This window comes from Mycteria americana, chromosome 9, assembly GCF_035582795.1.
Source record: "Mycteria americana isolate JAX WOST 10 ecotype Jacksonville Zoo and Gardens chromosome 9, USCA_MyAme_1.0, whole genome shotgun sequence".
NCBI lineage: Eukaryota > Metazoa > Chordata > Aves > Ciconiiformes > Ciconiidae > Mycteria > Mycteria americana.
The window spans coordinates 18,273,267-18,289,460 of NC_134373.1; the positions used below are offsets into that span (position 1 = coordinate 18,273,267).

At 38.8% G+C, this 16,194-nt stretch overlaps 1 protein-coding gene across 7 annotated transcripts; it reads right to left on the bottom strand.

Annotated features, from left to right (window-relative positions):
- Positions 1-944: 944 nt before the first annotated feature.
- On the bottom strand, positions 945-15,510 carry RBM45 (RNA binding motif protein 45). 7 transcript variants are annotated; one of them, XR_012777112.1, is made up of 12 exons: positions 15,075-15,509; positions 13,319-13,441; positions 13,067-13,193; positions 11,417-11,527; positions 10,890-11,069; positions 9,808-9,937; positions 8,426-8,522; positions 7,914-8,080; positions 6,243-6,439; positions 3,020-3,039; positions 2,084-2,131; positions 945-1,917 (listed from the first exon to the last, which is right to left on the bottom strand). XR_012777112.1 is itself a non-coding variant. In XM_075511916.1 (10 exons), exons 1-9 carry the CDS (start codon positions 15,450-15,452, stop codon positions 6,247-6,249), a joined length of 1,503 nt encoding a protein of 500 aa, XP_075368031.1. In that variant the 5' UTR covers positions 15,453-15,510; the 3' UTR covers positions 945-1,917; positions 6,243-6,246. The 7 variants fall into 7 exon arrangements, 4 of the variants coding, with proteins under 4 accessions (XP_075368031.1, XP_075368027.1, XP_075368030.1 ...); XR_012777113.1 differs by lacking the exon at positions 3,020-3,039 and adding an exon at positions 3,073-3,190; XR_012777111.1 differs by lacking the exon at positions 3,020-3,039 and having other exon boundaries at positions 15,075-15,508.
- Between the last annotated feature and the right edge of the window lie 684 nt (positions 15,511-16,194).

Sequence of the window (16,194 nt, forward strand, 5' to 3'; positions counted from 1 at the left end):
TCCCAATACCTTCTCATTTCCTCCTCCTCTTTGAAAAACAAAACAAGAAAAGGAGACCATCTGTTGTAGGTAAAAACATAGCTTAAATTAATAGAAAGACACAAGACAAAACCACTAATTATAAGTTGCTGTGCTTCTGCACATTCACTGCTGAGATTGGGAAAGTCAGGGGCTTGGAGCACCAGAAAGGAGGCTGCAAGGAAGGTTTCCTGGTAAGAAGTAATGTTCTTGGAAAGAATAAGGAGCTGGAGAAGCAGAAGGTGAAGATCGTGGAAGGGGAGATGATCCTGGAGCTCAGCAAGCTGCACAGAAACAAATGTCAAAGGCTGCCCAGGGACACTGGCCAGTGGGACCCGAGGCTGGTGACCGAGAGTCACTGCACAGCACAAATGCCACTTTCCGCCCAACCCTCCTGACAGCAGCGATCTCCCTGCTGGGAAGAGAATCTGAGGCTACGTGAACCTAACGCTGCTGGCAGGGAGGGGAGAAAAGCAGACAAGTGCATTAAATTATAAGGTAGGATAAAAGCTGAGATCTTGTTGGTTCTTAAATAAACCCCGCTATCCAGATCTACGATGGGCTGTCATTCACTCTGTCTCCCCTGTGACCCATCCCCCCCTTATCAATATAAATAACTCTCCCATCACATTAAAATTGTATGCACTGGCCTTATCTATCTGAAACCCAGTTCACTATCCTGTGCCTGGTAACTAAGGGAGTAAGACCTGCATTTTCACCCCTGGTTTCCCGTGGGCTAGGGCTTTCTTGGAAGGAAATATTTCTGAAGGTGCTCGGAGCCAGAGGAAGTTACAGGATGCTCCACCGTCTCTCCCCACACCAGTGATCAAGGGAGCAGGACTGGAGATGCTGGGAAGCAGGATGCATCCGAGAGCATGCTTGTCCACCAGTGTGCATACAACTAGAATTTATCAATTTTATCTGTATAAATTATTTTAATAACCAGGATATTTTCAATTCAACAAGTAGTATTCAGGAATACAAGAAAAGTATTTGGCATTTGAAAACTATCTGTGCACATACTTATTTGAACTATCTTCATTTACTCTTCATCAATGCTGAAATCCTCTTCATCCTGCTGAAATGCTGAATTGTCCAGTTCTTACTTAAACAACGTATGTATTGAAACCTTTTTTAAAAAAACTCGTAAAACAAAAGACCCAAAAACCCCAACTCCTCAAAACAAAAAACCCACCCCTAGACTCCATACTTTCCCCACAGTTATAACCAAAAGACCTCAGGATAAGAAAGGATAAATGTAAGCAGCTCTGGTAGTCTGACCCACAGTCAAATGTCCTTTTCATTAAACAGCATAAAAAGCATAATGAATACTTTTGGCCCAAATCGACAAAATATTTAAGAATGTACTTGAATCATTTTCTTGATTACAGCTATTTTCTTAAATCCAGCTTAATACTGTCAGGTTTGCTAGCAGTTTTTGAAACAGTTATTTCATTTTCTTTGAATTTACTGCTGTACTTCAGTTTTCAATGCAATTTGGATCATGAGAAGTGTCTTCTATTTTAACAGTTATAACCTGAATCATTACCAACTAAGCAGTCAAGCCACAAAATGCTGACTTCTTTATTTCCCCCATCATTGTAATTTCCATCTTAGAGGAGGAATTCAGTTAAACACAAGAGAGAGATTTCTGTAATACACGATTATAGACTACTACAAGAACAACCACCAGTTTACAATTTTTAATGCCTAGATAATTTTCAAAACTGCATGTCTGCATTTTCAAAACCAGAAAGTACCATATATAGAGAGAGAGATCAACTAAGTAACAATTAAAAAAGAAAAAAAAAAAAAGCTGTCACTGTCCACAGGAACCATGTCTAGTCACGTTTTCAGTCAGTCAGTCAGCTAGCTGAGGGTCATGTCATTATTTAGTTTCTGTAGAAAAAACAGAAGTACAAAAATAGTATCAAAAAGCAACATATCTACTTTAAAATATATATAAAACATAATTGTTACAACAGCATATAAATAAGGCTTTTAATATATTTAGAAGAATAATATTAACATTTTATATATGCTTCTCTAGCATTTAAAGAAGTACCTCTTTTTCTGAGCAGTGCGTGAAAGCCAGCAATTTTTCTGCAGTATACTGTTGATACAAAATATAGTTAACTTTTTTTTTTTTTAATACCGGACTATATTTCAACTATGATACAATTACTTTTCTTAAAACATTTTTGCACAGAAATAAATCATTATAAATATACATGTTAAACTTCAGGATTTTAATAAAGTTTTAACTAAAAAACTGAATGCAAATCAAATCAGCGATGCAGGACTTCTTCAGGACAAGGATAATAAAAGACAACAATAACAAAGTATTTCATGACAGAATAAATGTTTTTCAACTTAGTAACTAACTAACTAATTACAAAAAACACCACCAAACATTTTCAGAAGGGGAAAAATGCAATTAATCCATTTGCTGTGGGTTAAAGCCCATCAGCAATGATTATTAAGAGCCACAGAATCCAGCCCTAGATATCTGTGTTTTGCATTTCTAATATAGTGCTAGTTAGAAGCTCTGCTTTCTAAGGACTACTTGAAAGCTTTGTGAAAAGTGTTTGGGGTGGGGTTTGGGGCTTTTTTTTTGGTTTGTGGGGTGTTTTGGGTTTGGGTTTGGGTTTTTTTGGTGGTGGTGGTATTTAAATAGAACTACTAGGTTGCAACGAAGAGATTAATCGGAATTCCACAATACATTCTTCTGAAAGATACCAAATTCTTTCCTTCCTCTTCTATTTTTGAGTGATATAATTTACACAACAGGCATCAGACAATTGCAGAGAGCTTCACACAAAATACTCAAAGCAATGCAAAAACCTGAGTAGAGGAGCACAAGCTGGTCAACCCCAAGAACATTAAGATAGTGTCTGCTTTTAGCAACTGCCTAGAAGTAGACACTGTAGTTGTCTTCTCAAGCCTACACCGACTCAAAGCAAGATGGTTTAAAGTGATTATTTCAACCATTAATACTTACTTAGCATAAGAGGGGAGAATCTCACTCCCAAAAAAAACCCAAACAAAACTTACATTAGAACATAAAGTAGTTAAGAGAACCATATTGGTCTGTATTTCCATCATTTCTCTGCTACTTTTAACTAGTCATATAAACAACTGAATTTTCATTGACTTGTAGGAGAGCCAGAGCCTGCAAAATTCATTACATGGATTAGTTTAGAATATTAATACACATGTATTCAAATTCTCCTGATAAACAAAGGTTGTTGTAAGATAATAGAATGTTCTTATGATCAGAAGTTTACATTGCAAGAGCATTATCAGTAGCATACCATTACCATAAAACATTTTTTTAAGAAACAATTTTGTAAATTATATTTTAAAAGATTATTTACGTAAGAAAAATATTATTGTGGAAAAAACTTCAAAAAGTCAGATAAAAGCTGTGTTGAAATGATAAATATTTAAATTGAATTAGTCAATTAAATTTATTTTCTTATAGATTATATTGAATTCACAGATCTTATCATGGACTTTAATCAGAGAACCTTGCATAGAAAGGACTATTGCAGAAATCCAGTCATCGTGTTAGAGATCAAAGGCAAGCCATACAACAGGACTTTAGAAAGGATTTTTTTTTTTTAAGAGGCAATGACTTCTCCTTAAGTGAAAACTCACTGAAGTTTTAGCTTAAGACTACTTCCTCCAGCTAAAATTCAAAAAGAACAAAAGTTAATATTCTCACATCCTAAAAAAAAAAAAAAATTAGTACTATTTCAGAGGTAGAGAGAATTCCATCCCCTTTCACATGCACAATTTAAAGCTTTAATTGAAAGCAAAATATAAGCCTCTATACTACTGCAAAACTTGTTTGTCAGTCAGTCCAGAGTCACACAGTGATAAGCTTGATTTAAATGGGCAAGCCCTTTTAAAGAGGAGCACAGATGGAATCTTTCTTTTTATATATCATTTTGTTTGAATTCGAGAACCTGGCTAATGGACAAAAAGAGAGCCAGTAATTTTGTCTGTCTGTCCTAAGAAGAGATAGATGCTAAGACAACCTGCTAAGAGACTCAGAATCAGGAACATGACGTACAGGATGTAACAAGATGTAACACAGTAAATTTAGAAAGCTCTTCTACCTGTGTTATTGCGCGGACACAGCAGATGAAAGGCAGAGGGGAAGTACTCAGCAGTCATTTGCACCAGAATTACAGGTAATCTGTCCAAGACAGATTTAGGTGTCCGTCTTTGAACAAACTAAACCTAGTACTCTTTATTATTTGAAAATTTACAGAAATGCAAAAACCTAGGAGAGGACAAAGAGCTCTGCTGTAATTTTGCATGTGTAAAAACATTATTCTTCAAATATGACCTTATTTCTCCAGTTTTCTAATTAGGTAGAATGGCACAACAGCAAATGTGTATGTCTTACCCTCACCTTATAAGGGAGTTCAGGTTTCTAAGTAGTCAATAATAGGTATATATTAGAATTTTTGAACATAGTTTGAAATATGAAGTCAGTTTTAGCCTTTTGAAAATCCCATTTGGTGACGAGCTTCACCGTTTGTCAGCTGGAGACCTTAAAGAATCTTCTCAAAAATCACACTGGAAAAATGTGTGCTTGTGTATGTGTGCACATGTGTGTTTGTGATTAAAAAAAATCAGTTTTAGATTGACAATCAGAAGAGAACCTCCCAGTCTTCTCACTCTTATCTTTCTTCAAAACAAAGAAAGAAAAGGTAAGGACAAATCATCTGTCTAATGTTGGATGCATATCATATCTACACTTTTCTAGTAAAAAGTAGTCAAGGCAGACCTGGTATTACATTACACTTTACATCATAGTTTTTCCTGTAGTGACCAAGAGGCTGGCCTTTTATTATTGGAAGTAAGCGTCACATTAAAAACAAACAAAACCTTTGTACAAAGATAAGAGCATGGGTACAAGTTACTTAAAATTACATTCACTAGAGCTGCTGATGAGAAGTTTCAAATGAGTTTTAGCTATAATTCAATGCAGCAAAGAATGCTAGAAATCCATTTTTTTAAAAAGCAAGTTGTGTATAAAGACTAAGGTCACCTTTAGTAACTGCTGCTTATCAAAAGAACAACATGAAAGTCCTCAGGAAAAAAAGAGGAAAAGAACACTGTGGGCAAAATCTTTTTTGGTCTTCACAACTCCCGGGTCACAAAGAGTATCTACACAAAGACAGGTACAAGGAGTGAAGCTTAGAAGTAAAATATTGATGCGAAGAGAGTCAGGATTTCATGTGAAGTTTTCTGAATGAGTTAAAGCAAAATTGCATGTCCCCTATAAAGATAATATGGCTACTGAAATTATTTGGAAGCTACAGTAATATTTGGGAGTTATTTTGTAGAAGACAAGGCTTAGCCTTTCCTCCCCCAACTATATTTCTCTTTTGGTAAGAGTCCTAATATTAAAAAAAATTAAAATAAAATTTAAAAATTATATCATTCGTATCAAACCAATGTTTTAAAAGGACAAATGAGTTTTGGTCCCTGAAGTCTATAAAACCTCTCTAGGAGCTTAGCCAGCTTTCATAGGCCATAAGCATCAACCAATACATTCTCAAACTAATAATCTTAAACATACACCTCAATCCCACCACAACAGGCTCTGCAATATTTTCTTTACTATCACACATTCCAGCTACACCTGATTTCTGAGAGTCCAGATGACCCAAATATCCCAAACCTTTGGTTTCACCTGGCAACCTTCCCTGTCCTTCCCATGTCCTTTTTTATTTACCCCTTCCCTCCTCTGCCCTTCAAGGACTAAACTCTGCATCTTTATGCAACACCATTGTGAGGCCATGTGTTTTTAATGAAAGAAAGACACACACAAGCTGATCTCAGTTCCATTGTTTATTTTTGCATACTCTTTTCAATGTTAACTGATACTCTTATGTACATCAAGTGAATATTTCTATGAACATCCAGATTGTTGTTAATCAACTGGTTCATATTTGTTCAAAAACTATAAAAATAGATTTTTACTAAAATAAAGTGTATGTGTGCATATATAAGCATACACACACCCATATATACATATATATGTATACACACACATATATCACAAATTAAATTTCAAGTTGTTAGCTAAAAATAGATTTAAAGTTTATCATTGCATGTTCATATCTAACTTTAAAATACTTTGCCTATTGCTATTTCAAGTAGTTGAACTTCAGTTTAAGTAACAGCTCAGACTGGGTACTCACCTGCTCAGTAAGTTCTCTGACGTTTGTTAGATTCTTCTGTAGGTGAGTCTGCCAACCTTACTTTAAGCCTGACACCGTTCACAATCTTGCCATGTAACGCAGTTATGGCATCACTGGCACTTGCTCTGTCTGCAAATTTTGCATAGCCCACATTTTTTCCAGCCACAAGGTAAACTTTTATCAAGTGTCCAAAACGACTGGGGGGGAGAAGGGGGGGTGAAGAAAAAAAAAAAAAGGAAAAAAAAAAAAAAAAAAGAATTTACAGGTTTTGCTGCCATATAGATACCTATTACCCAATCTGAAGTATATATGATTTGGTAGCTGCAAAAATTACATTCTCATATGTATGCTATAATTTTTTGTGCTGCCCTCTTCCAAAACTCCCAATTTTCATATTCCCTTCTCTAGAATTCCAGGCAGGAATAGAAATAAAACCAAAAGTTCATAGGCAATGTTTTCTATGGAATATTACAATAGAACTGCAAGCACCAGTGATTTATCTCTTATTTAAAAGAATATGTAAAGCTAGTCAATACCATAGTCCCCAAACACTAAATGGCACTCAAAAAAACCCCACAAAAACAAAACAACAAAACCCCCAAACAAACCAAAAAGTACACACACACGCAGACCAGCAGGTAATTCAGAGGCTAAACTTGCATCTCACTTAAATGAACCTGCTCAGTTGTGATTCACCTTTGAAAAGGTCTCACTGAAATGACTTAGAAAGCAAGCGCTAAAGCTTTACAGAAAAACCCAGATTTCCAAGTCCTCAGGATATTCCTAGACAGTTCCTTAAAAAACATTTTAAATAAATAAATAATAATTAAAAAAAAAAGTCTGCTTGCTTCATACTGAAGTTATACAAGTGTCAAGACCAGGGTGTATAGCCTTTTTCTTCTCTAGCACCTGATTAAGAAAATCCAGTACATCAAATAGGTACAGTTTTAAATTCCACACAAGTGCATACTGTTTCTTTTCCTCTCCTGGTGCTTTGAAAATATTTTGGCTTTCCAAAGATTTATTGCAAATGCCAGCTATTAGAAAAGGGAAATGTCTTTTTTTTCAAGAGTATACTAAAAATAAATACTATAAAATACTATAAAAGAATAGCTGAACTATAGATTGTTTTAAAGATGGCAAAAATTGTCTCTCATGTCCTTGTTCCTCATAGGGACGTAGTGTGAAAGGACGGTTGAAATACTGTCAATAAGATGCAAATCATCAAAATGTCTCAAGATATATCAGAAAAACAACTTCCTGTACTTACTCTCTTAAGTTACTGTGGAAATGTATCCAAATACTTAAATTCCTAATAGAAATATGTACAAGAAAATGCCAAATAAATCAGGCTATAAGAACCAGAAGTACCACATTTTTTGGTTAAAAAATGTTAAGAGACTAGACATTTTACTACAGATTATGTTAATCAATAATAAAGTTGCTGTACTGATGACATTGCATCTATGCTTCAAGGTGAATTCCACTACACTCTTTTTTCAAAAAGCAACTGTTACCTATTGATCACTTACTACTTATTGATCACTGTGCACTGTCTTTTCTGGAAAGAGTTTTCATGATGACTATCGTTTTTCATTTTCAACATTTATTTTAAATACTTCATGGTTATTTTTTTGGTTAGAGAACACTTATTTGTAAATGGAGTCTTACCAGAACACATCCTCCAATACATTTACAGGTAAAGGATGGGGATGAAAAAGTATGAAAAGCCTTTCCTTCACAGAAGTGTCAGGTGGAACTTTTTTTTTGTGTGGTGGAAGTATGGCATCTGTTTGGGGCTGAAGTAACTGTGAGCCAGAAGTTCCTCCAAATGCCTGCTGAAACAGGGGAAAAAAATGCAAGTATAAATTAACCAATGGGGGCGAAAAAATAAGTTTACCTTATTTACATTTTTTGTTCCTATCACAGGACATAAACAGGCTTTACCAGTTCTCATCTTAATTAATTTACTTTGGTTATTTCATTAAATTGGACAATAAATCCAAGTAAGGTCAGACACCTTTGCAGGGAATAAAAATGTACAAACCAACCAGAGGTACATCTTAAAAATGTAGTATCCAAAACACTTACAGAAGGAAGTGAGCAGTGTTCTTTACTGACATATCTGAAGTTTCTTACAACAATTCAGAAGAATATTAATAGTATCCATTATATTAACTTACAGGAGGCGTCCTATACTGCTGAACAATTGCGTTGTTATTCCGCAACACTGATGACACATGTGCTGTTACCAGCTGTGTTGCCATTTTTCTGATGAGGCTGCAAGCAGAAGTGATAATAAACTAGTTTAAAGAAAGTTCTAAGTTACAGTAATCTTAAATTCAGCAAGAGAAAATAAGTTTTAATGCACATCTGAAAGTATCTCTGGAAATCTGTAAATTCAGGTAAATAACGAAAATCAAGTCAGGCTTTCGTGACACTCTGGACATGATCTGGAAGTAGGCATGCTAGCTGCAACTCACTGATAACACTCATACATTTCTACACAGAGATACAAAACTCTTCTTTGCTTTTTTTTAAATACTCTAGGAGAAAAAAAAATTTAAAATTAAGTCTATAGAGCCCACTACATTTTGTGAAACGTGCCTAAAAGGCAGAAGGGACAGAAAATGTCACCTGTTTCAATAACAGGCACAGAGATTCAATTCAGAACTCAGAATATTATCACAGAAAGTTTACCTCCAGCTCTCATTTTGCAGTAATTTTTCTTTGTTCTATTGTGAAATAAGAAAAAGCAGTTGCACTTTTTGCATAGATTCACAGCCTGCGTTGTAGGACCATGAAATAGTAGGAATTATTGAAGAATGAAATAAATTGTTTGCAAGAAGGGTGGTTGCAATTAATTTTTTTTTTTTTTTAGTTTAGATCAGGCATGCACTTCTGAAGCGAATCCCCCCATTGTCCCTCCTTATTGTCCTTGTTCATACCACAGAACAGGTTTGACATGAACTAGATTCCTTTAGGATGAAACTCAGCCAAAATATTCAGTGCAGGAGTGTACCTAAGCCGCTCCAACTTGTAATGGGCATTCAAATCACAGGAACGGATTAGAGATGGTCAAAGTAAAACCTGACGATCCCCATACAGTGGGGATATCAGATCCTCAGCACCCAACAGTTTTACTCTACATATGTGCTTCACAAGGCTGCTATTTGCAGTACTGCAAACACAACCAAGAGATCAAACAGATAAATCTGTTTTTAATACAAAAACCTCATCAAAAAGACATTCCAGCCTTGTTACATATTACAGAGACATTTACAAAGATTCTTGCCAAATCCAAGATTTTCCAATGTATCTTAAGAATATATATTTTAATCTTTTCTTTATCAAAGACTAGTAAGTTTCAAAAGGCTTATTCTAAACCATTCAAAAAAACCCACACCCAACACACTTAAATTTCACAAAATACTATCTACAAGTATGAAACAAGATCACAGTGACATTGCTGTTACTTCTTATGTTAAAAATATTTTTATTTATTTTAAATTTTGCTCTCCAGAACACAACTTAAAACCTTCTATCTCTATGTATTGGTACTTACTCTGAGCTATCACTCCCATCTTCGAGGAAAATGACAGTTAATCGATTTCCAGGAGGATACTCAAAACCGTGTAATTTATACTTGGCATATATAGCTGACGCAGCAGTACTGTACTGAATCACAGCGTACCCTACAAATACAGTGCACACAGTTTCAGTATGATATGGGTAAATCCTAAGAACAAACTACACTCCTATAAAGCTATATGATTAAACTGCACATTACTCATGGATAATATAAAATTCTTAAGTCTTTTTACCACACATTATGTTACTTAATAGCAACATCAGTAGTATTTGTGAAGAAAACTTCAGTGGAATTAACTAGTGACTGATCAGCTATATTTATGCTAACTTGAAAAGCTGGTAATAAAGCAACACAAGTGAAAACATGTCTTCTTCTCTAACCCTGAATTAGAAACAAACACATATACAGTTTCATTTTAAAATGTAGTTAGCCCATCAACAGTGAATCTCAAGTACTGTAAAGTTACATTTTAACTCTCTGTACCATTTCTATTTCAAGCTTCTTGGAGAAGAGACCTCTTCCACATTTTTCTCAGCAACAGCAAAACAAGAAGACTGAAACCAAAATGACCCTTCCAATACGAAACATGATTTGTTTTGGAATAATTTAATCCAGTTTACTCATGTCAGTTTCTACACACAGACACACCACCACCACCACCCTCATTTCAAGATGAAAACTCAAAAGATCTTTTTAGAGAAGATTTAAACTAGATGTCTAATAATTTTTGAAACTTTTTCTCCGTTTATTCTGCCCAAAACTATTAACTTAATTTGACCAAAAAACACTTCTCATGGTTTTGATTCTGTCCTTCTTGAAATTCTATTATCTGAAAATAAAGGTATTTAAGGCTATCTGTAAACAGGGGTTCAAACAAAACTGAATTCTTGGGTTCATGCATCAGTGATAGCAGCAACCATTGATACATAAAACATTAATTCTTTCCAACAAGTGTACTGTATTTTGCAATACAATGAATTGCAGTACAATTAAAAGGTATCCCCTTCATAGAAAGAAGAAGAAGAAAAAAAAAATCTTTTTGTACTTTTACTTACCACTATTGGTATGAGGATCTCGCTGAACATCACAATATTCCAGTCCTGGGACTAGGTCAAAGAGGGCGAACAGCTGCTCTTGGATAAAGGGAAGCCGCGATACCACTGACAGACGTTTGGAGACTGACTCTTGAATTCTGCTCTCATTTTTTTCAAAACTACAAAACTCTGGCTGCCCACCTCAAGAATCAACATAAAAATAAATAAATCGAGTCGTCACACTAGCATGCCTTCATTTCATACATATTTTTCATTGAACTTTTAAAAGTAATCTAAGTCAATTATATACTAAAGGTAACACATTTATTTCACCAATGCAGGTCACAAAATAATCGACCAACTAGAGCAAAGCAAGCCATAAAAATATAGAAACAAAATGCCTGGCTTGTTTCTAACTCCAACATCCAATCTACTATTGAAGTGTTGACCTATGCCTCTGTTAGCTTCCCTTCTTCCAAACTGCATTCTTACCTTGTGACCATGCTCAAGGCTAGAAATCGTTTTTCGTATAAAAAGCTGTGACTTACAAAACGGAAGTGTATTTCCTCTTGGTTCTTGCCTCGTGTTATTATTATAATAATCGTGTTCAAAAGACTCAGATGACTTATTTTTCGGTTCAGCCAAAATGGCCCTGTAGCCTGAAAGAAACAACCACACATAAAGCAACACCTCAGCATACCTGAATTATCTGACCAGATCTGCATTCTCCAAGTACTGTATTTAGAAACACACTATTCAGAAAACCCAGTAAGTGCTGGCTTTAGGAAAATAACTAATCTATAACTCTTGAAGTCTGCCATAATAATTGTGTGAAAGTTAACTTCCACATAGAACTACTCCTAGTTAGCACAAGTTAAGCACAATAGAGCCTACTTGCTGTGAGGGTGACTGAACACTTGCCCAGAGAGGTTGCAGAGTCTCCATTCTTGGAGATATTGAAAAGCCGTCTGGACACGGTCCTGGGCAACCACAGTGCCCAGGTGACCCTGCTTGAGCAGAGAGGTTGGGCAAGATGACCTCCAGAGGTCCCTTCCAACTTCAACCATTCTGTTGATACTCAGCAGGATTCAGAGACACTCCAGAGGCAGTTACCTGAACTTCCATGCTATAACAGCAGTTTATGTATGTTTTGCACTGATCTAGGTTTTGCTTTTATGAAAGAAATAGGTATTACTCTCAGGCTATCCAACTAATTTCATTTTAACTTCACAGCAAAAAGGAAATAAAATTTAACTGCTATGTAATCTCAGACTCATATTCCTATGCAAGAATTGTCACAAATATAATTTTTGTAGAACCACTTATGATAGATATGATGTAGATCCACCATGTATATTACTGGATAAAAAAGAAAAAAAAAACAAACCTCACACAAGAACAACAAAAAAACAACCACACCCACACACCAAGTTGTTTCATATTTGTGATTAAGCGAACATTGAACAGGAGGTTGGACTGGAAGGCTCCTGTTAGGTTTGCCCAAAAGCCTTTCTTCTCCTGGATGAGCAAGCCCAGTTCCCTCCACCTCTCCTCATAAGTCATGTGCTTCAGCCCCTGATCACCTTGGTGGCCTTCCACCAGACTCACTCAAATTCATTAACACCTTTTCGGTACTAGAGCATAAATGACAAATGGTTGGTCATAAAGCACACGAAGTCTTTCATTCTGTAACAGATTAATCATTACATTAAATGAAAACAAACAGGAAACACACACCCCACACCCCCCCAACTTCAATTAGGATGAATTTGTTCTTAAATAAATGTAATCACAACAGAATCCCTACAGATTATCAAATAAATTTTTATATATACATTCATTTTATATCAAATATATTTGATTAAAAATGCATATTCCCAGGGATACATTAAAATGAGGTTTTCCTGTGTATGAAGCCCTATATTACAGGCCAATAATAGTGCATGAAAGAAAACTCTGTATCCATTTCCAAACTCTTTTCACTGATCTTACTTGCAGTTTGGTCCTGCAAGAATGTAATCAGGTGACTGTTCTCAATGAATGTTAATAATACTATTTTTTATTTGCAATAGAACTTTGTCTCAAGATGTGTTTACTTCATAAATAATTTACCTGCAAACAAAACTAAAAATTAAAGGTACATTAATGGGATACACACTCATTGTGAAAAACTTGAGAGAATTCAGTCAGATTCTTACTTCGATCACACTCTTCAATTGCTCGGGCAGCTTGCGATGGTTTTAAATACCTCACATAGCCCAAACCTTTACTTTCTCCAGTAGTCTTGTTTTTAATAATGCTGCAATATTCAATGTCTCCATACATCTAGAACAATTAAAAAGCATATTAATTTACAATAATTGAAAATGCATTCAAGTTCCATGCATTAAGCCCTTCTGATAAATTAAGACAAAGGCAATTTAAAATAACTATTAACAGTGAATCAGTACCTTGAACTTCTCTCGCAGATCTTCCTCTGTATAGGATTTTGGTATCATAACAAAGATTCGTGTAAGCTCCTCATCTTCAACATCTCGGTGGCTTCCAGAAGCTCTTGACTGTGCAATGAATACCTAATGAAATAATTAGATAGACATTAACTACTGGACAAAGGGTCTTAACCACATATTAACAAGTAAGAAAAAGAAGTTTGTTTTAACAAGTCTTTGTATTTGTCTTTCACATAAGCTAGCTTTCCTAATATGGAAAAAAATACCATCTCTGATCATAGCTGCATCTGTGACAAAAGACCTGCAAATATAATACACCCCAAGTGGTTTCCCAAACAGGACAGAAGCCAGCAGTTCTCACTGGGGATAATGAAGAATGGTCAGAAATATCAAAGCCTGGTTCAGCAGCACTGCCAATGTTACAGGTGGTATGTGAGGTAGCAAAAAATGCATTACTGCAACAGGTCTAGTATAGCAGTAGTAACAAAAAATAAGCAAGCAAACAAACAAACAAAAAAGCCTAGCAGCTTATTAAAACCTTGCTACTGCAGTTCACTGCTCAGTGGGGCTGAAGTCTGCAAGTCTAGTGCTCTATGAAGGATCATAACTTCTCACATCTGTAACTGCTAAAATCCTTTTTAATTACTGAAATAAATTTCATTTCAGAAGTGCATCCCAGAAGACAACCAGGCAAAAAAACCCACAAAAAATAAACAAACTCACCCAAAACAATCAAATAAGAAAAATACAAACAACCTTCAAAGTAAGCCTCTTATGCAAAAGTAGCAACAGATTTCACACAGCTCTTAAGTTATTCTTCTAATAGTCATGCAGGGGAGTAAGGAATACAACTCTGATCTTCTGGCTCCTAATGACAAGTTCTTCAGAAAATATTTTACTGACTCAATTGCTTTTTCAAATGAAACACGTGAAATCTTCTTTCACTGTTCAAAGTCATTCATATCTTCTCGGTACTTGGGGAATATGAAAACAATTCAAGAGGTTGAAAGCTGCCAGCAAGTTCCATAGATTTAAAAAACCCCATAACTCTTTTGAAAGAACTGTGCGTAAGATACAAAACCAATATAAAACATACTTGCAAAGACAGTTCTACTTATCCACGTTGATCTTGCTTACAACACTTAAAATATACTTAGAATATTTCAGAGATTCCCTCAAGGTTTTAAAAAAACAAACAAACAAAAAAAAAAACAACAAAAAAACCTAAGCTAGTTTCCAGGTACTGCATTTTCCCCAGGCCTGTTGCAGCTTATGCCACGCGTGGGAACTTCTGGCAAGGGTGGGACCCACTGTAGCTCCTCCTGAAGAGCACCACCAAGCCCGCAAGCCCCGCAGCCCGAAACCGCCCCGGGTTTGACCCAAAAGGGTGACAACATCAGCACCAGTAGGCGTGGAGAGAAGGCCACGGGAGCGGGTTTGACGCTCTCCATGGCGGCTCGCTGCCTGCCGCCAAGCGAGGCGGCCAGCTTCGCTGCGGGTGTTCCAGGGCTGCTCCCGGCGGGCCTCCGCCACCGGCCGTCCCCGCAGCCCGCCCCCCGCTCAGGGGCTTCCCGTTGCCCCCACATAGGCCAACACTACCTTCAAGCGGCAAGCTCGGGGCGCAGCGGCCGAGGCCTGCCGCCCTCCGCGGCCGCCATGCTGGGAAGGGAGCGGGGGACACCCCGCCGGGCCCCGCTCGCTCTTCCCCGACCCCGCTCCCCGGCAGGAAGGAGGCGGCGCGGCCCGGCGGCGGTACCTTAATGGGCTTGGTGTCGGGGACCAGGCTGCGGCCGTGCATCTCCTCCATGGCCCGGCAGGCCTGCGAGCTGCGGGCGAACTTGATGAAGGCGATGCCGCGGGACTCGTTGGTGCGCTTGTCCCGCAGGAGCCAGATGTTCTGGATGTCCCCGAAGGGGGCGAAGCGCTCCCGGATCAGCGCCTCCCCGGTGTCCTTGCCCAGCACCACGAAGACGCGGCTGTTGGGCGGCTCGTCCAGGCACTCGGCCGAGAGGCGGAAGCCGCTGCCTTCCTCCATAGCGGGGCCGCCGGGCTCCCGGGCCGCCGGGGACCGCTGGCTTTTCTCGGGGGCCGGCGAGGAACGGCCGCAGCGCCCTTTCCGCCGGGGAGACAACATGTCCTCCCCCTCCGCGCCGGCCGCGCCCCTCCCGCCTACCCCGCGCCCAGTCAGGGCCGCTGCCTCTCCTGCGGCGGGCGGGGCTCCGCGGCCGCCCCGCGCCGGGCTTCAGCGCCCGGCCTGGGGGCGAGGGCGGCGTCGCCTTTAGCTGGCCTGCGCGGCGTACCCTGCTCCCGGGGGAGAGGGGCTGTGCGGCAGGAGCGGCTCCTGGCCTGTCCGGGGCACCGGTGGGTCTACCCTGGAGGAGACAGGCACCTGCGCCCCGGGAGCGGCCGCGGGCGGGTGGGAAGGACTAAGCAGGGACGAATCGAGGGTGGGTGCCGAGGGGAGGCGCTCCCGCGCTGCCCCTCTGCCCTGGCAGCGCCCGGCCGGGGGCGGTGTCGCAGAGCCACTGAACCGGAGGAACCTCCGGAGCTCAGCGGGGCCAGGCCCCTGCTCGGGCAGGGCTACCTGGAGCCGGCTGTCCCGGGCCACGTCCAGGCGGCCTTCGAGTGTCTCCAAGGAGGGAGGCTCCACAACCTCTCAGGGCAACCTGCGCCAGTGCTCGGTCACCCTCACTGTAAAAAAGTGTTTCCTGATGTTCAGATGGAACCTCCTGCGTTTCAGTTTGTACCCATTGCCTCTGGTCCTGTCACTGGGCACCACTGAGAAGGGTCTGGATCCATTTTCTTCATTCCATCCCTTCAGCTATTTATACACAGTGATGAGATGGCACTGAGTCTTCCCTGGGCTAGACAGTCCC

Bases quoted from the DNA above. Each gene is read 5' to 3' on its own strand.
- RBM45 (XM_075511912.1), bottom strand. From the start codon at position 15,452: ATGTTGTCTCCCCGGCGGAAAGGGCGCTGCGGCCGTTCCTCGCCGGCC. The intron at 9,938-10,889 runs GTAAGTAAAAGT...CTGTATTTGTAG, and splicing joins AGATCCTCATACCAATAGTG to GGTACGCTGTGATTCAGTAC. The intron at 6,440-7,913 runs GTAAGACTCCAT...TCTCCCCCCCAG, and splicing joins GTATTGGAGGATGTGTTCTG to TCGTTTTGGACACTTGATAA.